Source organism: Eleutherodactylus coqui, chromosome 5 (genome assembly GCF_035609145.1).
Source record: "Eleutherodactylus coqui strain aEleCoq1 chromosome 5, aEleCoq1.hap1, whole genome shotgun sequence".
Taxonomy (NCBI): domain Eukaryota; kingdom Metazoa; phylum Chordata; class Amphibia; order Anura; family Eleutherodactylidae; genus Eleutherodactylus; species Eleutherodactylus coqui.
In genome coordinates, this window is record NC_089841.1 from 253,297,691 (window position 1) to 253,321,386 (window position 23,696).

General features: G+C 47.8%; 1 protein-coding gene across 1 annotated transcript; it reads left to right on the forward strand.

The window, feature by feature from the left end:
* Positions 1-3,475: 3,475 nt before the first annotated feature.
* Positions 3,476-19,524, forward strand: DDA1 (DET1 and DDB1 associated 1). Its single transcript, XM_066604503.1, has 5 exons — positions 3,476-3,562; positions 13,266-13,346; positions 15,285-15,336; positions 15,426-15,487; positions 18,215-19,524. Exons 1-5 carry the CDS (start codon positions 3,557-3,559, stop codon positions 18,320-18,322), a joined length of 309 nt encoding a protein of 102 aa, XP_066460600.1. The 5' UTR covers positions 3,476-3,556; the 3' UTR covers positions 18,323-19,524.
* Positions 19,525-23,696: the final 4,172 nt, after the last annotated feature.

Genomic DNA, 23,696 nt, shown 5'->3' on the forward strand with positions numbered 1-23,696 from the left:
AAAAACTGAGCAAGGAGATGCACCTGGCCATGCACACTCCTCTGGGTAATATGCAAATGAGGGAGCTGGCATGAATCATCTTTAGGGAGAGCAACTACAAACTGAGTAAGGAGACGCACCTGGCTATGCACGCTCCTCTGGGTAATATGCAAATAAGGGAGCTGGCATGAATCCTCCTTAGGGAGAGCAACTACAAACTGAGTAAGTAGACGCACCTGGTCATGCATGCTCTGCTGGGTAATATGCAAATGAGGGAGCTAGCATGAATCCTGCTTAGGGAGAGCAACTACAAACTGAGTAAGGAAACGCACCTGGCCATGCATGCTCCTCTGGGTAATATGCAAATGAGGGAGCTGGCATGAATCCTCCTTAGGGAAAGCAACTACAAAATGAGTAAAGAGACGCACCTGGCCAGCCACGCTCCTCTGGGTAATATGCAAATAAGGGAGCTGGTATGAATCCTCCTTAGGGAGGGCAACTACAAACTAAGAAAGGAGACGCATATGGCCATGCACACTCCTCTGGGTAATATGCAAATAAGGGAGCTGGCATAAATCCTTCTTAGGGAGAGCAAGTGCAAACGAAGTAAGGAGAATCACCTGGCCATGCACGCTCCTCTGGGTAATATGCAAATAAGGGAGCTGGCATGAATTCTCCTTAGGGAGAGCAACTAAAAACTGAGCAAGGAGATGCACCTGGCCATGCACACTCCTCTGGGTAATATGCAAATGAGGGAGCTGGCATGAATCCTCTTTAGGGAGAGCAACTAAAAACTGTGTAAGGAGACTCACCTGGCCATGCACGATCCTCTGGGCAATATGCAAATGAGGGAGCTGGCATGAATCCTCCTTAGGGAGATCAACTACAAACTGAGTAAGTAGACGCATCGGGCCATGCACACTCCTCTGGGTAATATGCAAATGAGGGAGCTAGCATGAATCTTGCTTAGGGAGAGCAACTTCAAACTGAGTAAGGAAACGCACCTGGCCATGCACGCTCCTCTGGGTAATATGCAAACGACCGAGCTGGCATGAATCCTCCTTAGGGAGAGCAACTACAAACTGACTAAGGAGACGCACCTGGCCATGCACGCTCCTCTGGTAATATGCAAATAAGGGAGCTGGCATAAATCCTCCTTAGGGAGAGCAACTGCAAACGAAGTAAGGAGACTCACATGGCCATGCACGCTCCTCTGGGTAATATGCTTTCATTTCAGCCTGAAGAAGAACACTGAGTAGGTATGAAAGCTTGCTATAACATCATGTATTTTTGTTAGCCAATAAAAGGTCTCATATCTACAACATTAGTTGGTTTTTCTCACTGAGAACAATCACATTTTTCCTCGTAACGGTCTATTTTCCCCCATGCCATCTGCGGGCCTGATGAAGGCACTGCGTCGGCCATGTACGCCTGTAGGCCTGATGAAGGCACTGGCTCTGCCATGTACGCCTGCAGGCCTGATGAAGGCACTGGGTCTGCTATGTATGCCTGCAGGCCTGATGAAGGCACTGGGTCTGCCATGTACGCCTGCGGGCCTGATGAAGGCACTGGCTCTGCCATGTACCCCTGCGGCCTGATGAAGGCACTAGCTCTGCCATGTACGCCTGTGGACTTGATGAAGGAGCTGCGTCTGCCATGTACGCCTGTGAGTCTGATGAAGGCGCTGGGTCTGCCATGTACGCCTGCAGGCCTGATGAAGGCACTGGCTCTGCCATGTACGCCTGCGGGCCTGATAAAGGCACTGGCTCTGCCATGTACGCCCGCAGGCCTGATGAAGGCACTGGCTCTGCCATGTACGCCTGCGGGCCTGATGAAGGCGCTGGCTCTGCCATGTACGCCTGCGGGCCTGATGAAGGCGCTGGCTCTGCCATGTACGCCTGTGCATCTGATGAAGGCGCTGGCTCTGCCATGTACGCCTGCGGGCCTGACGAAGGCGCTGGGTCTGCCATGTACGCCTGCGGGCCTGATGAAGGCACTGGCTCTGCCATGTACACCTGCGGGCCTGATGAAGGCACTGGGTCTGCCATGTACGCCTGCGGGCCTGATGAAGGCACTGGCTCTGCCATGTACACCTGCGGGCCTGATGAAGGCACTGGGTCTGCCATGTACACCTGCGGGCCTGATGAAGGCACTGGGTCTGCCATGTACGCCTGCGGGCCTAATGAAGGCACTGGCTCTGCCATGTACACCTGCGGGCCTGATGAAGGCACTGGGTCTGCCATGTACGCCTGCGGGCCTGATGAAGTCACTGGGTCTGCCATGTACGCCTGAGGGCCTGCTGAAGGCACTGGGTCTGCCATGTACGCCTGCAGGCCTAATGAAGGCGCTGGGTCTGCCATGTACGCCTGCGGGCCTGATGAAGTCACTGGGTCTGCCATGTACGCCTGAGGGCCTGCTGAAGGCACTGGGTCTGCCATGTACGCCTGCAGGCCTAATGAAGGCGCTGGGTCTGCCATGTACGCCTGCGGGCCTGATGAATGCACTGGCTCTGCCATGTACGCCGGGTTATCAAGTATACATAACGCCAGGTAAAACAATTGCTACACGGCCCAGTTTATTGCGTCGCTCGGAACGTGTTTTTTGTTGTTTTCGAACACATGGCCTGCTGTGTGACGCACACGAGTGCCATCTGATGATTCCATTCAAATCAATAGGAACCCCTCCGCTCCTCTGACGCGCGTGAAACAAGCGCAGGATGATTGGAATTTTTCAGGAGTGTTGCGAGGTATTTTTACATGAAAAGGCCTCACATCCTCACACTCGTGGGTAAAATGTATGTTGAGAAGCGCAATATTGTGCGGGGTTTCTTTGCCCCATGCCACGCTCGTCTGTGTGATGGTAACCACGGAAACAACTTGTCTGGCAATAGAAAAAGCCCGCTCACAGATCATTTGGCAAAAATAAAGCGTTGAACACGGTGATGAGAATGCATTTTTTTTATATATTAAAGGGGTTTTATTGTGTAAAAGTAATAAAACAAAAAAATCCATATCCTACAACTATCCTAGTCAGGTCAATGGTAAAGTGTCTGTGCAAGGGAAGCAGCAGACTGGAAGACCTACAAGGAGCAACTCCATTCTAGACGCAACCGGTTGGCAGCTCTGCCTCGATGTGATGTGGATGCAAAATGGCGATAAAAACCGCCAATTCCTCCAACAAGTCCCGCCACAAAGCCGCATGGATGTATAGGAAAACATTCCGACTGTAGGAAATCTACGCAAATCACTGTAAACCCACAGCGTCACAGCGCCGCGCACAGAACTACAATCCCCATGAGCCTTTGCAACAATATGTAAACCAATAACAACTTGAACGACGAGAATGCCCGCCCGTTCCGGTGCATCCTAACCCGGTAGTGCTAGTTACGTCCATGACTGACTATTAGCAGAACCAATTAAAGCGCAGCAAATTTGAAAGACAGGAGAAGCGGCCAATGAAAGTGGGTAAATGGAGGCAAAGCGATCGGGTGGCGCCCAGTGGGAGGTGTGGCATTTTAGAGACGCTCCCGCTGTGGTTTGTGTGAGCGGGCGAGGCTGGAGCTGAGGGGAGCTGGCTGATGATGGTGTGTATATATGTAGATACGTGTTGGCTGCGGGTCCTGGCCGGAGGGCGGCGGGTCTAAGGGGCAGTTGTGTGGGCGGGAGCTGCACTGAGGGTCGTGTGCAACATGAGAGGCCTGCAGTGCTGCTCCCCGGAGGCCATGGCTTCTGGACTGTGGGCAGCTCCAGCCTTCTTTATGGCTGCTGGGAAGTTGTCTTTTAGTCAATGTGCTGCGCTCACAGTTGTTGGGGTGACCGCCCCCCTTCACTGGAGCTTCAGGGATGGTGACACGTAGCGGGTGTGCTGCGCTAATGGTTGTCTGGGTGACTGCCCCCCTTCACCGGAGCTTCAGGGATGGTGATATGTAGCGGGCGTGCTGTGCTAATGGTTGTCGGGGTGACCGTTGCAGCCCCCCCCCCCCCTTCCCTAGAGCTTCAAGGATGGTGACACATAGCAGGCGTGCTGCGCTAATGGTTGTCGGGGTGACCGTCGCTTGCCCCCCCTTCCCCGGAGCTTCAGGGATGGTGATATGTAGCGGGCGTTTTGCGCTAATGCTTGTCGGGGTGACCGTTGCCGCCCCTTCTTCCCCAGCGCTTCTGGGACGGTGACACATAGCGGGCGTTCTGCGCTAACAGTTGTCGGGGTGACCGCCCCCCTTCCCTAAAGCTTCAGGGATGGTGACACGAAGCTGGCGTTCTGCGCTAATGGTTGTCGGGGTGACCGTTGCCACCCCCCTTCCCCAGAGCTTCAGGGACGGGGACACATAGCGGGTGTTCTGCGCTAATAGTTGTCGGGGTGACCGCCCCCCCCCCCTTCCCTAGAGCTTCAGGGATGGTGACACGAAGCAGGCGTGCTGCGCTAATGGTTGTCGGGGTGACCGTTGCTGCCCCCCCTTCCCCAGTGCTTCTGGGACGGTGACACATAGCGGGCGTGTTGCGCTAACAGTTGTCGGGGTGACCCTTGCCGCCCCTCCTTCCCCAGCGCTTCTGGGACGGTGACATAGCGGGCATGCTGCGCTATTTCCGAATCCAAAATGGCGTCAAAATACGCGTCATTCTTGCCAAATTTGGCTTGTAATCCGCAGCGGAAACAATCGTGTGGACTTTTACAGCAATGTAGAGTTTTCTGCTACATCTCCATTAATAGAAGGGGAGGGGTCTTGGAATGGCCGTCAGGGCTCCTACCTGAGGGAAAACACATGATGATGAAGCCAATGGTTTCCAACGGCTTCATACTCAGTTGTGATGTTTTCAGCAGCGCAGAGAAAGATCTGCACTATCGCCCATGGTTCTCAGTGGTGTCGGCTGTAGCAGCAGCGTGCTGCCCTTTCACAGCTGCGGTGGTTGCCTTCAATGGGATAGCATCACGGACCTCTGCCACAGCGGTCAGGAGAGCACAATGTACTCCTTATGTTTTCAATGGGGCCAAAGATGCTGGAGCCGGCCTCATTGAAAACAATGGGCGATAGCGCAGATTTTTCTTAGCGCTGCGAGCCTTCAGTGAAAGCATCGCAAGCCCTGATAATGGTGTTTTCCAGGCAACGCCTGTTATCACAGCGAGGGGTGGAACAGAAGCCACAGCTCCGACCTCCTGTGTAGTGGTCAGTGCTTGTAATTTGCAGGAGCAGCAATCAATAGGACCCCAGCTGGCAATTACCAGCGCCCGTTAATTTTAATGAGAAATTACCAGCACCAGCCACTACACATCGGTCGGAGCTGCAGCTTCCACTACGACTCTTGTTGTGACAACGGGCGCTACCTGGAAACCCCTTTACATATGACCACTGCAGTGATGTACCAGGGTTTTGCACTGCACATTTATATATTGTTACTAATGTCCTGTTGCTCATATAGCGCCAACATATTTAGCAGCGCTGTACAATGATGAGGCTCACAGTATACACGTTATGTTAGTTTTTTTTTTTTTTTTTGGAGGGTGACGGTAATCTCATAGTAGTCTGGTGAGAGTCCCACCCAGCACTGTAACCGCCGGGCAAACTGTCCGCCCCTCTATCCACGATGCTCAGGTACAAGGCTGCGGGCTCTTGGAAACACATTTTTTTTATTGCACTGCCTATACTTGAGTTGCAGTTTTTCATTAAAAGGGTATTCTGGGGTCTTCACTGATCACCCAGCTTCTGGTTAGGCCATCAGTAGTTGATCCGCTGCCACCCGGAACCACCATCCATAAGCTGGCCGTGTGCCTGCTGCCAGGGAGGAAGTGCATGTGATATGGTCGGGCATGGAGGCTCTAGTACCCTGTTGTACCGCCTCTAACTTGGATACAAGATGTGATACAGGCGGGCATGGAGGCTCTAGTACCCTGTTGTACCGCCTCTAACTTGGATACAAGATGTGATAAGGGCGGGCATGGAGGCTCTAGTACCCTGTTGTACTGCCTCTAGCTTGGATACAAGATGTGATATAGAAGGGCATGGAGGATCTAGTACCCTGTTGTGCTGCCTCTAGCATGGATACAAGATGTGATACGGGTGGGCATGGAGGCTCTAGTACCCTGTTGTACTGCCTCTAGCTTGGATACAAGATGTGATACATGCAGACATGGAGGCTCTAGTATTATGTTGTACTGCCTCTAGCTCGGATATAAGATATGATAGACGGGCATGGAGGCTCTAGTACCGTTGTACCGCTTCTAGTTTGGATACAAGATGTGATACAGACGGGCATGGAGGCTCTAGTACCCTGTTGTACCGCTTCTAGTTTGGATACAAGATGTGATACAGGCAGGCATGGAGGCTCTAGTACCCTGTTGTACCGCCTCTAGCTTGGATACAAGATGTGATACGGGGGGCATGGAGGCTCTAGTACCTTGTTGTACCGCCTCTAGCTTGGATAGAAGATGTGATACAGGTGGGCATGGTGGCTCTAGTACCCTGTTGTACCGCCTCTACCTTGGATACAAGATGTGATACGGGGGGCATGGAGGCTCTAGTACCCTGTTGTACTGCCTCTAGCTTGGATACAAGATGTGATACAGACGGGTATGGAGGCTCTAGTACCCTGTTGTACCACCTCTACCTTGGATACAAGATGTGATACGGGGAGGCACGTAGGTACACAGGTTCTGTATGGTATTCTGTGGCATACTAATCAACATTTGCTGTACATGAGCCTATAGATCGTGTAAACTTATAGGCTGTTGAAGTTGGCATCCCAGATGGTCCCTTACATGTTCTAGTGGGGAATCTGGTGACCGGACAGCCATGGAAGTGTGACAATGTTGTGGGGGCTTCCTGTGACCCCCACCCCTTGTGTGTGTGGCCGAGCATTATCCTGCTGCCATGAGAGGAACACATGTGCCTGCTGGATGTCCTGAACATATCGCTGAGCTGTCATTTTTGACCGATTGCGGACCGACCGTCGTATGCGATATTCCCCAGACCATCACACCAGCAGGGGGCTGTGTGCCGCGCCACAGAAAGGCTGGATTGAGGCACTCACCCCTAGGTCTCCAGACACGAACACGGCCGTCGTTGGCAACAAAACTGAACCTGGATTCATTGCTGAAGATAACCCGGTTCCCTCCGTAGCGTTCACTTTCATTGTTCATGACATCACTGCAAACAAAGGCAACAGTGAGTGGGTGTCAAAGACGGAACACGTAATAGGCGCCATGAGGCCAAATGTCCTTCAGTCAAGCGCCTGGAATTGGTTCCGACAGACACAGGGGTGTAACGATGGCGCCCCTTGTCTCTGGACGGCGGACATCGAAACTGTTGGAGCTGCTCGTGCTTGTCGCATGATTGGATGATCCTCTCTACTGGTGGTCTGTAGGGGGCGTCCTGAGCCCGGTCACCTTGTGTACCCTCACACATCCACTGGTCCCAACACCTCCTAACAGTCTGATAAGAACAGCCCGGTGGGGACAATTCATCGATACGACCATCCAGCTTCTCACATCCCAATAATGCGCCCCTCTCAGACTCTGGTATCGGGGTGAAATCTCTTCTCTGCGTCGTAGAGGTGTCTAGTGGTCAACAACTCCACACAAACAGAAGAAAAGGTCACTACCCAAGGGGGAACCACTTTTAGGGCCTCAGGTGATCTAATCACCACAACTCTTTATCATTTACATGTCTGTCTGAGATGTAGCTGCAGGACGGGTTTTACAGCAAACTGTCAACTTTTTTTTGTGTGTATATGAAGTCACTTTGATTGCAGTGATAGACTACAGACGGAGCTTCAGAGCTTGTCTGAGGACAGCAGCACTAGTGGCTGGTATTATCCTGTATATACATGCGGCGGCGGAGGACAAAGGGTAGAAAATGTTTAATGCAAAACTATTTTGTATGCTATATTTGTAAAGGCTTTTGCAGTGCAATAAATGGGGTCAAAGTTGTCTGCAGCCTTTCCAGAGTACTTTCATTCAGCTGCCCTTTCAGAGTTATCTGTACATGAGGAATAACGCTGTATAGCAGCCTCACTAATAACTGGAAGCATTATCGGTGGCTGTGATGGGTGTCTGAACTTTAAACATTGCATAAAAATTGTCCGGACTTCTGTTACTTTTGATAAACTTGTCGAATTTAAACTGGAGAATGGAAAACTGGCATCAAAAATGTCACAGATGAATCCTGCCCTACCATGCTGGGAGAAAAAGCAGGTGAACCTGACATTGGAAGCGTGGGCTTCACAGGTGCTTTGTCCATTAAATAAAGACACACAGTTCTGGATACTGACATCTGTTCTCAAAGACTGGTTAGTGTGAACCATGCATCGATGCAAACCACTTTCAGAACGCATTGCTAAAGACCAGGGCTGTGGAGTTAGTGAGCCAAACGTCAACCCCATCATCTACAACTCATGTATGTATTAAGATGGTACCCTTCAGGATGTTCATCACCGTTATGATCCTCTGGTCTGTAGAGGAGGAGCTTCACTACTGAGCATGTGCAGATGGTGCAGCACACATCTCAACTAAAAGCCTTGAAGAAGCAGCATAAGGATATTTGGTCTAATGGAGAGGAAAGCAATAACTGATTTTCTATTGCTGTTTGATAACTACACAGGATGTTAGAGGAATAGAATATATATTTGTAGGACATTTCAAAACCTTCCTAAAAATGAAATGTGCAACAAACTCTGCATTGAGTTAATTATACCATATTTTTATTATACATTACATTTTATAAGCCGGAGTTGGTACATTTCTCTTGACTCCGACTCCACCTAAATTGGACTCGGACTCCATAGGCTTATCGAAGATCTGGCTGTACAGCAGTCCACTGTTAGACAAAGTTGTCTAGTAACGGAAAATGTAGAACTGGTCCTACACGAACTAGAATATGGCATCCTACTAAGGTCACTCCAAGAGCATAAAGGGTAATTCTGAATAGGTGAAAGAACCTGAGAGGAACGACAAAAGGCCTACAGAAGACTCTACAAACTGCAAAACCTCTGTTCATGAGTCCACTATCTGAAACCCACTAATCAAGAGGTGTTCATGGAAGGACGCTACGGAGGAAGCTGCTGCTGTCTCAATAAAAGCATTCATGGCCCATTTCTGGTTTGCTTAGGACCACCTGATTTTCCGCAATGCTTCTATGAAAATCTTCTACGGACAGATGAGACAAAAGTGGGACTTTATCACAAATGTATAATGCTACGTTTGGAGCTAAAGCCACTGCTCCCCAAAACCTCATCCTAACTATGAAGCGTGGTGGAAGGAGCATCCTGGTTTGGGGATACTTTGTCGACTCGGGGCCTGGAAATCTTATTGTAATTGAGGTAACTGTGAATTCTAGTGTGTATTAAGTCACTTTACAGGATAATGTAAAGGCAGCCAACGATGACCAAGCTGAAGAGCTGTTGGCTGATACAACAAGATAATGACCGAAGCACCCATGTAAATTAACTAAAGATTAGATGAAAAAGATGACTTGTGTTTTGGAAGGGCCAAGTCAGAATTCTAACCTTTATCCTATTGAATGTTAGGGCAAGTACTGAAGAAGGCTGTGCGTGCAAGGCATCCTAGAAATATTGATGAACTGAACATGTTTGCAAGGAATGATTCAGCATTCCTCCTCAGCCTTGTGTATGCCTTATTTGCAGCTACAGGAAACATTTGGTGGAGGTGATTACTGCAGAAGGGGGATCTACAGGTTATTAAATTCAAGGGTTCACTTAGATTTTCTTCCTGCAGTGTGGGCGTTTCCTCATTTGGGCTTAACAGGATATATAAATGTTTGTGTTTAGTTGAATTGTGACTGAGGGTGGCTTTATATGGGACAGCAGAGCCATTATTCACTTGTTCTAATCGATGAATAAACTAGTTCAGAGCATTTACATGGGCTGAAATATTGACATCTAGTTGGGGGGCTGGAGGTTCTTTGGTGGGCGTGTACTTTAACCCTTTCCAATCCACTGTCTGACGTCTGAAGACATTATGATTTAAGGCTGTACAGCTCCGATGTTGGAAGACGTCCGTTGGGGTTCTCTTACTGTATACTGCCAGCCTCTCTGCTGTCGGCGGCTATCCAACGTGTCACCTTCATGCAGTACTGGCTTTTCTGCAGATAGCATCGTTTTATAATGGCAGAAAAAGAGTAAGCCCCCTAGGAAAACCAGGATACAAATTGGATTGGAAAGGGTTAACATTTCAGCCCGCTCATTGGCTTCAGAGTCCACTGAACGTATGCAAATACATGTGAGCAGTCTTCGAGGGAACTCCCTCTCGGGATGAAAACGAGCCAGACTCTGTTCAGGCGAGGATCGCTCAGACATAATGTTTTTTTGGGGGAGGGAACCAATCATTATTAAGCAGGAGGGCAAGAGGTTAAAAAAACGACCTATTTACTATAGATAACTCGCCAACCAGCGACTTCTTAGGTGAGCTGCGACAAAGCGACTAGTGGATGAGTTTTCGCTCAGCGCCGTGTTTACACAGAACTGTCTACCGATCGGTCTATCGAGCAACTACTCAGACAATGGTTGTCCCATGTAAAGCCGGCCTTGGAGAACAATCAGATCACATTTTGTTAGTAATCGATGCCGAAATCCAGGTAGTTCTAAAGCAGTGCTTCTTAACCTGGTTCAGTGAATCAAGCTCAGGGGGTCGGCAGAGGCGCAGTGTGCGTGTGTCTGTACGCTCCGTTCACCCCACTCGTATGGCTGTGGTAGCGTACCCGGTTATTGCTAAGAAAGCCCTTGAGATACTCGTAGCGATTGTTACAATGTATCTGTGTGAGGAACAGACTTTGTTGCAAAATGATAGGAAGGTGAAGCGGCTCATTTCTGAACTTGTCTCTGAAAGGCAACAGCAAAAGTCACATTGATCTGCAGTAAATATTCATTATGTACAACCTGCGAGGTTCATTTTGTGCACTAATAAAATATATATATAATTTTTTTTTAATTCTGAAGGTTAATGCATTTATGAAACTTGCGGGTTTCAGTACCTTCAAGAAGGTTAAAGGGGTTGTCCCGTGCCGAAACGTTTTTTTTTTTTCAATAGGAACCCCCCCCCCCCCCCCGTTCGGCGCGAGACAAACCCGGTGCAGGAATAAAAAAAAAAACAAAACGGGTAGTACTTACCCGAATCCCCGCGCTCCGGTGACTTCATACTTACCTTGCGAAGATGGCCGCCGGGATCTTCACCCTCGGTGGACCGCAGGGCTTCTGTGCGTTCCATTGCCGATTCCAGCCTCCTGATTGGCTGGAATCGGCACACGTGACGGGGCGGAGCTACGAGGAGCAGCTCTCCAGCACGAGCGCCCCATTCAACACAGAGAAGACCAGACTGCGCAAGCGCGTCTAATCGGGAGATTAGACGCTGAAAATTAGACGGCACCATGGAGACGGGGACGCTAGCAACGGAACAGGTAAGTGAATAACTTCTGTATGGCTCATATTTAATGCACGATGTACATTACAAAGTGCATTAATATGGCCATACAGAAGTGTATAACCCCACTTGCTTTCGCGGGACAACCCCTTTAAGAACCTCTGGTCTAAGGCCCAATCTCCACAGGCAGAATTGAATGCAGGGCACCCACGCGGACTTTCCGCAGTTTAAGCCGCCCATAGACGATCATGGGCGCCTGCAGCTGAATTTAAGCATGCGGATTTGATTTGCGGAGCTTTTGTTCTGGAAAACAAATCGCAGCATGCTCCATTTTTCTGCGGATGCTGCAGGGACGACTTCCATTGAAGTCAATGAAAGCCATCCGATCCGCTGCCCACCCGCAGCTGATACTGCAGACAGGCCACGGGTAAGCAGGAGATTTAATTAAAAAAAAAAAAAACTCCACTGCGCATGTGCTGTATATAGACTGCAGTCGGTCTCAGTATGAGCTCGGCCAGTGGGGTTGGACTGAGGCTCAGCTTCCGTCTGGCCTCTTCCCCTGAATGTTCTTATCAGTGAAATGTATGGGACCACAAAAAAGTCTCTTTTAATAGGTTTGCAAATGAGACCTTTTTGTAGTGTGAACACAATATGGTCCCTTAAAAAAAATCTCTACACAGGAAGAGTAGAGGGAAGCTAAGCTGTCAGTCCAGCCTCACAAACGGCTCTATTGAGGCTGCAGTGACTATATACAGTGATATGTAGAAGCTGCAGAAGACTGAGGTGCAAAATTCTTAATTAAATTCTATTGCAAAAATGATTGTCTGCCCAAAATGCATACGTTTAACTGGGGAAAAAAGTCCTCCAAAGGTGTCAATAGCCTTATAGGGGTTTTCTGCCCTTCTTTTCAACTGCTGATCAATCCTCCGAATGGGTCATTTGTAGTTGGACTGTGGAACTGGATGTGACGTCTTGGCTGGGAGAAAAGTAGAAAGTGGAATATTGGTGTGGCGCCCCCATTGATTTCAATGGCAGTGAAGTCGATGCTTCCCCTTCCTCTGTTGATAATGTGCAGACCACCGATGACCTGTCCAGAGGGGGAAAGGGCAGAAAACCCCATTAAAGCTGTTGTCCCGCGGCAGCAAGTGGGTCTATACACTTCTGCATGGCCATAATAATGCACTTTGTAATGTACATTGTGCATTAATTATGAGCCATACAGAAGTTATAAGAAGTTTTTCACTTACCTGCTCCGTTGCTAGCGTCCTCGTTCCCATGGAGCCGACTAATTTTCGCCGTCTAATGGCCAAATTAGCCGCGCTTGCGCAGTCCGGGCCTTCTTCTCTTCTCAATGGGGCTCGGTGTAGCTCCGCCCCGTCACGTGCCGATTCCAGCCAATCAGGAGGCTGGAATCGGCAATGGACCGCACAGAAGAGCTGCGGTCCACGGAGGTAGAAGATCCCGGCGGCCATCTTCACCGGGTAAGTAAGAAGTCACCGGAGCGCGGGGATTAAGGTAAGCGCTGTCCGGTGTTCTTTTTTAACCCCTGCATCGGGGTTGTCTCGCGCCGAACAGGGGGGGGGGGGGGGGGGGGGGGGGTTGAAAAAAAAAACAAAACCCGTTTCGGCGCGGGACAACCCCTTTAAGTAGTGAGTGTTCTTAACTGTTGCTCGTTAACCCCCTCTGTACTTGGTTTTGGGAACAACTGTTTAATCTATAGTTTGTATCACTTATATCCTACTGCTCAAATCTTTATGGCACAGGTAACTAATGGATAACCCAATAATGAATTATAACTCTTGTGGTGTGCGTGGATTTGTAAGGCGCATGCCAAGCTAGTTATGTTGGTATCGCCATCTTTGTTCATTAACAATATCTATCTGTTTGCATCTCTAATGTTAACTTTTTTTTCCCCTTCTCAGGCGGACTTTTTAAAAGGCTTACCAGTGTACAATGAGAGCAACTTTAGTAGGTTTCATGCAGACTCCGTGTGTAAAGCCTCAGTAAGTTGTTTTTCTTTCCTCTACTCATACAGACAATGGCGTAATCCTGGGATTTTACTACCACTTAATGGGGGTCCTAGCCAGTATCCTAAATGTTTCTGTTAAAGGGGTTGCCTGGGCCTTTAATTCATTGGGGGCATCGCCTGCAGTACAGATAGGGCGATCTTCTTCCTGTGCTGTCCGTACTGTCAGCGGGGTTTGGAATCAGCAGGGATTCTGTGTGGGGGATAGTCGCCAACTACTCATAAACCTATCCTCATCAACAGAGAATAAGCCCAAAGCCCTGGACAACCCCTTTAAGATCCACCTGTTTCATTGCTACTGCAGTTTACAAGCTGTCCATTGATTACTCTGAGCCAGAACCTTTAAGGTCGGATTCACACAGGTTTTTGTATGTAAACTGTCCAACGAGCTTTAAGAGTAAACCTATGTACGAGAGGGGTGATCCTAGATTAGGAAGAACGCTCTGCAGTTTTACCAGCAACGTCATGTGGTATTGCAGCACATCATTATTAACCCCCTCAGCAGTTTGGGATGAGCTCCGTTCACTCTGCAGGAAAAGGACATTTAAGTACAACAAGCTCTGTTCATCCTAAACGGCAGCAGCTCCTGTGCTATCGGGGCTACCAGGAGGAGGAGAGACCAGAGCCGCAGAGATCTGTGATTCTTATGTATATGCCCTTGTCTTACAGGAGGGGAAGTCAATCAGAAAGCATATTTGCTCTCTGATTGTCACATATGGATTTTTTCCCAGAAAGGGAGTGAAATTATTTTATTTCCCCCTTACACAAGGCTTTAAATATTGAAAAAAATAAAAACTTAAAAAAACCTTCATTTGGTATCAGCACAGTTATAACAACTAGAACTATTACATTATTTATCAAGCATGGGAATTCCTTTAAAGTCAATTTTTTGGTCCTCTCTACTTTGGAGGATAAACGATGGAAAGAACGCAAGTTATCCAACAAAAACAGGCCTGATACAGCCCTCTCAACTGAAAGATAACAATGCTCTGGTCCCGGGGGCGCAGCTCAGTCATTTTGTTAAGAGAAAAAGTTTATATTATACAAAAGTGATAAAACATAATAAAACCTCATCATAATCACGTGTAGAATGAAGGTGATCTATTTATACAACATGGTGAATGCCGTATAACTCACAAAAAATATGGCAAAAAGGCTTTGCCAACCCCCCAAAGTCACTACCTTCTCTGTCAAATACACTTACATGGGACATAAATGCAAAATCTACAATTTAAGTGAAGTTTTTGGGAGGGTTTTTATTAATAATAATCTTTATTTGTATAGCGCCAACGTATTCCGCAGCGCTTTTGTAATTTTAATGTGACTATTGGGGAGGTAATTGGGTTTTCCAGAATTTAGAAAAAAAAAATCCCCTTGTTGCCACCGTCCACGGGCAGCTCTGCATTCCAGTAAATGGGGTAGGGGGTTGTTGTACCACCTGTAGTCCATAGCCAAGAATGAAGCTGTTAAAAGACGGGCAGAAAATCAGAACTTTTTTTCTCCAGTGAGTGGGGATAAGCTGTACCCCAGACACAGCCTGTTAATAGAGGGGGCACTGGTTCCTTTCTTCTAGTTTTGGACAACCCGTTAAAGATCCACCATGAAATCTTATTACCTGTTCACTTTGATCTGGAACGTCTTGTTCTTGACATTCTGCGTGTAGTCCGCTCTAGAATGGTCTGCATTAGTTGGTGCGCTGCCTAGTGATTGCTCCCAGCAGGGCAATAGAATTGGAAAATGTGCGGTTGACTTTTTGTATTCCCTAATTGGCCAGAATATGGGGCGTCCTGTAGCTTGTAGGTCAGGGCTTGTAGTGGCCTTTCTGCCAGATTTCATGGTATTGCCACTTCCTTCATGTGTTAATTATGAAGTGTCATTTTATATCCTGTTTAACATTTGAGGAATTTTCTTGCAGAATAGACGGCCGTCAGTTTACCTGCCTACAAGAGAGTATCCTTCTGACCAAAGTAAGTGCGCTCTGAGGCTTCACCGTCGGGGTGGGCTCATGTTAGATAATGGCTCAAATATTCTCTTTCTTTCTTTCTTTATCTTCCAGTTATAGTAACAGAGAAAACAAATATACTTTTGCGTTATCTACACCAGCAATGGGACAAAAAGGTGAGTCCTTCCTCCTCTATAAGACACTAGTCGCCTGCAGGCATCAGACGCATGAATATGAACTCTGTTCTTTTGACTTATTCAGATGAGCAGGTTTTTTTCCCCCCTTTCCCCTTTATTCTTCTGCAGCCAGGCTGCGAGGATGAAAATCACATTTTCTATCTTTTGGCGTTCCCTCGGAATACATCACCCATGGAACCTTAACCCCTTAATGACATGGCCTATTTTGGGCTTAAGGACGCAACAATTTTTGGCGGATTTTCTTCATTTTTCAAAAGTCATAACTTTTTTTATTTTTCTGTCGATGCGGCCGTATAAGGGCTTGTTTTTTGCGTGGCAAACTGTAGTTTTTATCGATGCCAGGGTACGTTGACTGTATTGTACAACTTTTTTTTTTTTTTTATGATAACGGAGAGAAAACGCATCAATTCTGCCATAGATTATCATTATTAATCTTTTACAGCGTTAATCATGCAGCATAAATGACAAAATCCATTTTTTTTCTGCAGGTCGGTACGGTTACCACAATGCCAAAATGCTTTCCTTTAGTTAGGTTTTTCCACTTTTCTGCAATAAAACCCCTTTTTTTTAAAGTCTTTTTTTTCCTAAATCGCTGCATTCAAAGTCCTGTAACTTTTTTATTTTTTTATGTACGGAGCTCTATGAGGGCTTATTTTTAGTTTTTATTGGTACCATTTTGGGGTTCATACGGCTTTTTTGATTACTTTTATTGCGTTTTTAGGGAGGCAAAGTGCTAAAAATTAGCATTTTGCCTCAGTTTATTAGCGGTTTTTTAACGCTTTTTTCCATGCAGTCAAAAGCATGTGCAACTTATTGTACGCGTCGTTACGGACGCGACAATACCAAATATGTGGGGTTTTAATTTGTCTTTACCTTTTTTTTATGCTAATATGAGAAAGCATAAAGGGTTTTTTCCTTTTTTTTTTTTTACATTTTTCTTTTTTTCTTTTTTTTAAATTATTTTTTTTTTTACACAGTGTGAGTACCTCTGAGGGACTTGCAGCACAGCACTGATCGCTGTGATAAGGCATGGCAGGGCTACTGCCCTGCCATGCCTTATCGCTTATACAGCGATCACAGGCTATGGCACTACAGGACACCAGTGTCTGATGTCCTGTTGCCAGGACAACAGGCTGGGCTCTTTGCGAGAGCCCGGCATCTTTACAGAGGGAGCTCGGCAGGGAAGGGATTAACAGCAGGGGGCACATCTCCGATGCACCCCCGCTGTTGCAGCGGGAGGCCGGCTGTGACTGACAGCCGGCTCCTGCTGCGGGACAGTGCAAGATCATAAGTGATCTGGCGCTATCCCCAGGACGCAAGTTTATGCTCTGTTGCGGGAAGTACCCAGCTGCCAGGACGTAAACTTACGCCCTGGAGCGGGAAGGGGTTAAAGGACCTCACATGTCCGTGTGATGTGCATGTGAGTGCGATGTAATGTTTCCCACTGAAATCAATGGGAAACAATTGCGATCCTCACGTGCCTAAAACACGCCTCACATCCTTGTGAAAAATGCACATTGGCTGGTGCTAAACCCCGCCCTGCGCTCGCCCGTGTGACTGTAGCGTTAGATGGCCATGAACATTATAGTCTTGGAAAACGACATTTTTTAAAATGTATCTGGAAATGCAGCCAAACTTGTTGTCGTGATGGAATTTGCATCTCTGAAAAGAAATGCCGAAACTGCAGACTTGTTCCTTCAGATGAGTTTGCATTTTTGGTTTTCCAGGCTTTTTCCATTTTAGCAGAGGAAAAAAAATCAGGAGTCGATCCAAATGAACAATTACTACGGTCCTTCTAAACTTTTTGCTGGTCTTTTCTTTGGAACTTCTGTCTTTGGGCAAAAGAAAATTCATCAAACGGCCCTGTATGAACCCAACGCCACAAAACACAGAGATGTGGCAGCATTCATACCCATTAACTGTTTGTAAAAGCTTTTTGTCCAATTGGATCCATTGCTGTTCTTGGCCAGAAAGCTGCAGTCTTCATATTGACTGTCAATACATCATGTCTATTCCTCTGTTAGACCTGTGCGTACTAAACGGTGTACAGGTTGGACCTCAAGCTCATTGACGTTACAGCGGTCTGCAGGTTTCCATTTAGCTTTTTTTTTTTTTTTCTTCACCAAGAACTTTTATCGTAGTGTGAACATGACTTTGTCCCAAAAAAAGTCCCTATGCAGGAACAACTTTCCCATAGATGGTGTCTTTCAAAGTTCTGACACTCCGAGCTCCCCTAACACATCAAAGCCAGACTGCGTCCTACAAAAATGCACAAGCTCACAACCTGCGTCATGGGTCATTGTCGTCAGGTGCAAAATATTGATGAACAACCACTCAGACGCCTACCATATTTGTGGAGGGTTGGTGGTTACTAAGCAACCACCAACCCTTCATACATACGGTAGGCGTCTGAGTGGTTGTTCATCTGGATGAGGCTTCTATAAGGTGCGCTATTTGTTCTGTTTGAAAAACAGAAATCTTTCTGGTTTTGTGTATTAAAAAAAAAAAAAAAAAGAAACATTGAAACCAACTGGGAACAAAATGGAAACATTTAATCCCGTTTGATTTCCGTTTTCTGCGCTCCAAAAATGGAACAGAAGAACGGTACTCTCTGGAGCTGGCGAGAACCAGCCCGTATTTGTGGTAGTGACATTAATGAGCTGTGTTGTACTAACATTACAACCTTCACTTTGTGTCTGTCCGCAGAACGCTGCAAAGAAAAGAGACCAAGACCAGTTAGAAATAGGCGAAACATCCGCACCCCCACGAAAGATTGCTCGAACCGACAGCCAGGAAATGAATGAAGACACATAAGCACCGCTGAGACACTTCTTTACTGACCGTCGTCACCCCACTCCTCCTCCATTATGTTTCCTTTCACAGCACAGGATTACCTGGCCATGTGGGTGGAGGTATCACGGCCTTCCTCATGGATACAACTCTTCTCTCATCTCCTCGGAGCCAAATTTGTATTTATTTCTTGAAGATTTTATTTATGCTGTGCTAAAACTCCTCTGGGAACAGATGGATGTGAAAGATTTCAAGCCCCGCCCGCCCGTTACCCTTTTTTAACTTTTTTTCTTTTTCAGCTGCTCACTACATGGTGTAGATGGTTTTTAATTAATTTTTGCCCAAGTTGTGTCGGACTCTGCTTTAGACTTTGTGCCACTGCAATTTGTCATCCAGCGTGGCAGAGTTTCTGATTGTTGTCAGAATGGCCGGAGCGGATACTGGTTTGACGAGTTCTCCCTGAAAATTGTTGCAGACATCTTTAATTTTTGTTCATTCTTTTTGCATGCTTTTTTTTTTTTTTCTATAATTTTGGGTTTCGCAAGCCTCCGGAGGACACCCGCTCCCTGGGGACCGTGACCCTACCAGTCCAGTACTGGGCTGTTCTAAACGTCTTGTAGTTGCATCACGTGATGAATCTCTGCGCCAGTGACTGGTGTGCCATAATAAATAGCCTGTCCTAGAGGTACCTGCATGACTAACATCCTTCTTGTGAGGCATTGGACTTGTGTAACTGTTGTACCTCCCAGCACTACATCCACAAAGAACCCTTGTGTTTGCACTCTGGTATCACTAGCCAACGAAAAGCTAAATGTCATCTAGACTGTTAAGCAATCATAACACAAATGGCCGCCACCAGAACTGGGAATTCTGTCTCTGCGTTGTCCACCTCCCAGCAGGAACCATGAATTAAACCAGCGATTATCCACTTCATCTCAGCCGATCTGTTGTGGGTCCTTTTTTTTGGTGTACATTTTCCGCAGTCCTGTTTATGATCTCTTGGAACGAGCAGCAGAAGGGGATTTTATGTGTCCGTAACGTGATGCGACCATCCACAGTATTGTTTTTTGTAAGTTCTGAAGCCCTTAACTTGGTTGCCTATAAAGCTCAACTAGTGCTTCCTGATTAGAAATGTTGCCTAGAAAATTGTTGCACAGTAGATAGCCCAGTTATGTCCTGTGGTAAGGAATAATCCTGTGGCCTTCCAATAAAGTCTCTGAAGCAGAGATCGCCTGTATGTGGAGTCCGTATCGCGTGTAATGCTCAGATGTGGCTAGATCAGGCCGTTCGGCAAGTATATAGCATGTACAGACATCTGCTGATAGAGAATACTGGATCTAATGGAGGCTTTGGGCAAAGAAAACTGGTCTTGGTATAATTTGCCCCAGCACATGATGGACGCCTCCGTGCACTTATAAAGAAATGTACAACTTGGCATAAACTATACACTATACATAAATCTGTTGGTCTGGGGAAGCCACACCCCCTTTCACCAAGTTACACCAACTTTCTTTTTTAACAAAAGTGGTGAGGTTGGCACAAGAAAGCCGATATAGTAAGATATAGCTGTGAAGACGGCTGCCTGCGCCTATCTGATGACAGAATGCTGCTACTGGACAGGGGCCGTCATATTAAGGGTCTAGAGCAGTGATGGCGAACCTTTTAGAGACCGAATGCCCAAACTGCAACCCAAAACCCACTTATTTATTGTAAAGTGCCAACATGTCAGGGGGCGGGGCTTATCACGATGTATGATTTTTACCCCCGTTGTTCTTAAAAGGACAAGGCTGTTTCAAAATAGACAGCGTGCAGATTTTGACTTCTTTTGGATGCGGAAATGCTGTGGAATTTGCCACGGAAATTTCCGCTGAGGACATTCTGCAGCATTTCCACCTCGTGTAAACATATCCCAGCAGTGATATTGACCAGCCCCCCCCCCCCCCCCCAGAGCGGCCCCAGCAGCAAGGGTGACCCCCCCCCCCCCCCCCCCAGAGCACCCCCAGCGCTAATAATGACCCACCCCAGAGCGGCTTTAGTGGTTATAGTGACCCCGCACAGCGGCCCCAGCGGTAATAGTGACACCGCACCGTGGCCCCAGTCGTAATAGTGACATCCCACAGTGGCCCCCCCAGTAGTAATACTGACACCACACAGTGGTCTCAGTGGTAATAGTGACATCCCACAGTGGCCCCAGTAGTAATAGTGACATCCCACAGTGGCCCCAGTAGTAATAGTGACATCCCACAGCGGCCCCCAGTAGTAATAGTGGCAATCCCACAGTAGCCCCCAGTAGTAATAGCGACATCCCATAGTGGCCCCTGTAGTAATAGCGCCCCTCTCTGAGACCCAAATCCCCCCCCCCCCTCTCCTCTGCTTGGTGCTGTTGCTGCCACTGATCCAAGGAGCACAATGTGACGTGCTGCCGGACACCTTCTCCCCTCCCCTGCTCTCACGGAACCAAGTAGGAGACGTCAGAGGAGGGGGAAAGAGGATCCAGGCTGCACACTGACATCACAGTGTGCGCCGGGATCAGCGCCCATAGCAGCGCTGCTGAGTGTATACCAGCAGGGGAGCTGCGGCACCCCTGCCGGTATTTACTAATATGGTGAGCGGCCGACGGCGGCGAGTGCCGCCTCTGGCACGCGTGCCATAGGTTCGCCACCACTGGTCTAGAGCATTAAAGGCTTTTTTCCCAGTAAAGGCGTTTATCCCGTGCCCAAAGGATAGGGGATAAATAGGATTGCTGAGGTCCAGCAAACCAAGAATAAGGCTTCCAAATGCCCCATGTGAATAGATAGTGGGAGACGACTGAGCACGCTGATATCTGCTTGTCCCATGGAAGTGAATGGAGCGTGTGCACCATGTATATGTATTTATCTGGGGCATTCGGCCGTGCCGTACTAGGGTGGTTCCCAGTGATCACATCCTTATCTTCAATCCTGTGGTCAATTTTACTATTAAATCAAGATATAACAGGACTCTGATGTTTTGCTTTTTGTTGGTCCTGCTGAATAGTATCCAGGCAACTTTTTTTTTTTTTTTACCTTAAACAATGGCAGTCGGCTGCTGACACCGTAATTTAGCAGGGGAAGCATCCTTTGTAGGTCTTCAAACACGGGGCCTGAAGCACATGCGTGAGCGTTCTAGCATCAGTTGCTGGTAACTGTCCTGCATATCGGAGCACAGTGTTGTGGTGAATAGGGGGTTATACTGCAGCATAACTTTCCGTAGGTCCACAGTAGGGGTTTTGAGTTGGGGACACGTTCTCAGGCATACGCCGCTCCGCTGTGGAGGCTTTCCTAGTTCTCCACCCCTTTTGTTCACCTAGATGCAGCATTATTTTAAAGGGATTGTTTGATACTATAGTATTGATACCTAACCTCGGGGTAGGCAATCTGTATCGAACGATTACTGTCCTTGCAGGAAGGTGTAGTTGCGCCTCTAGGGCAAGAATAGTTTTTTTTGTTGTGTGTTTTTTTTTATTCTCTAAAGGCCTTTTATACATGGAACAACTATCATTCAAGCAAGCGGCAAACTACAATAACTGTTTAGTGTTAATGCAGCCAACGATTGAAGGACGAACCAGAACGCATTCACTTATCATTTGTTAATTCTATCCAGGCAATCATCGTTGACTCATTCACTAATCATTCAGCCCAGGCTGCATTCACACGGGAGTATGTGGTTTTTTTTTTACATTTGCCCAGCGGTGGCGCACTACGTTTGTGCACCAATCTAACGTTTGTGCACCAGTTCAGACGGCACAGGCCTGGCGCATATACGCCGAGCCCGCAATGCCGTTGGACAGGAGGAGACCGTTTAGCTCTCCTCCTTCCCTTGCAGAAAGCTGATGGGATGCGAGCTAGTGTGCTAAGCTCCTGCCCCTTGTTGGCAGCTAGCAATGCGATGGGGTGGGATAGGGCGGGCGCTCCAGCAACTAGCTGCGGCCCCCTCCCATTGCAAACAGCCGGCAAGGGGTGGAGAGGAGGAACGCAGGGGGTGGGAGTTTAGCTGTGGGAATTACGCCCATGTGAACTGATGCACCGTAAACCAATGCATCCGAGGGGCAGCGTATATCGGCTGGGCGTGAAAGCGTGGCCAATATACGCATGTGTGAATCTAGCCTTAAAGGGGTTGTCCCGCGATAGCAAGTGGGGTTATGCACTTCTGTATGGCCATATTAATGCACTTTATAATATACATCGTGCATTAAATATGAGCCATACAGAAGTTATTCACTTACCTGCTCCGTTGCTGGCGTCCCCGTCGCCATGGTGCCGTCTAATTTCAGCGTCTAATCGCCCGATTAGACGCGCTTGCGCAGATGGGTCTTTTCCCTTCGGCTCGGCAGCAGCGGCGTTCTGGCTCCGCCCCCTTGTACGCGTCATCGCGTAGCTCCGCCCCATGACGGCTGCCGATTCCAGACTCCTGATTGGCTGGAATCGGCACATGTGACGGGGCGGAGCTACGCGGTGACGCGTAGAAGGGGGCGGGGCCAGAGCGCCGCTGCTGCCGAGCCGAAGGGAAAAGACCCATCTGCGCAAGCGCATCTAATCGGGCGATTAGACGCTGAAATTAGACGGCACCATGGCGACGGGGACGCCAGCAACGGAGCAGGTAAGTGAATAACTTCTGTATGGCTCATATTTAATGCACAATGTATATTACAAAGTGCATTAATGTGGCCATACAGAAGTGCATAACCCCACTTGCTATCGTGGGACAACCCCTTTAAATACGAGTCGTTCTCAATCACTTATACAGTGAATGTGAAAGACTGACCAAGCCAACTGTATTCACAGTCTGCTTGCAAGTGAAGTCTGATAACGGTGGCTTCTTCACATGACAAATTGTCGCGTCTGAATGGACCTTATAGTTTGATATGCATATTGGCCAAACCAGTGGATTTAATATGCATGGGTTCATCCTAACAAATGGCGGGAGGAGATAAGGATCTAGCAGTCGGACTCTAACATGCACAATCCTTTTGTTCTTGGGGAGACGAGCTGCCCCGGGTGAGTCTGGCCTCATCCCTATTTGGAACACGTGCTTGCTCAGTGATTAGCTCTTTAATGTGTATGGCCAACTTACTGCTTCTGTAGGCTGTAACGTATACTGATGGACAAAAATTTATATCAAGCACCGGAGTTAGCAGGATCGAATTATACTTTCTCTGTGTGATTGTAGAAAACTGACCCCTTGTAGGGAGTCTCTAGGACACTGTTGTACCGCCTCTAGCTTGGATGCAAGATGTGATACAGGAGGGCATGGAGGCTCTAGTACCCTGTTGTACCACCTCTAGCTTGGATGCAAGATGTGATATGGGTGGGCATGGAGGCTCTAGTACCCTGTTGTACTGCCTTTAGTTTGGATACAAGATGTGATACAGGTAGGGATG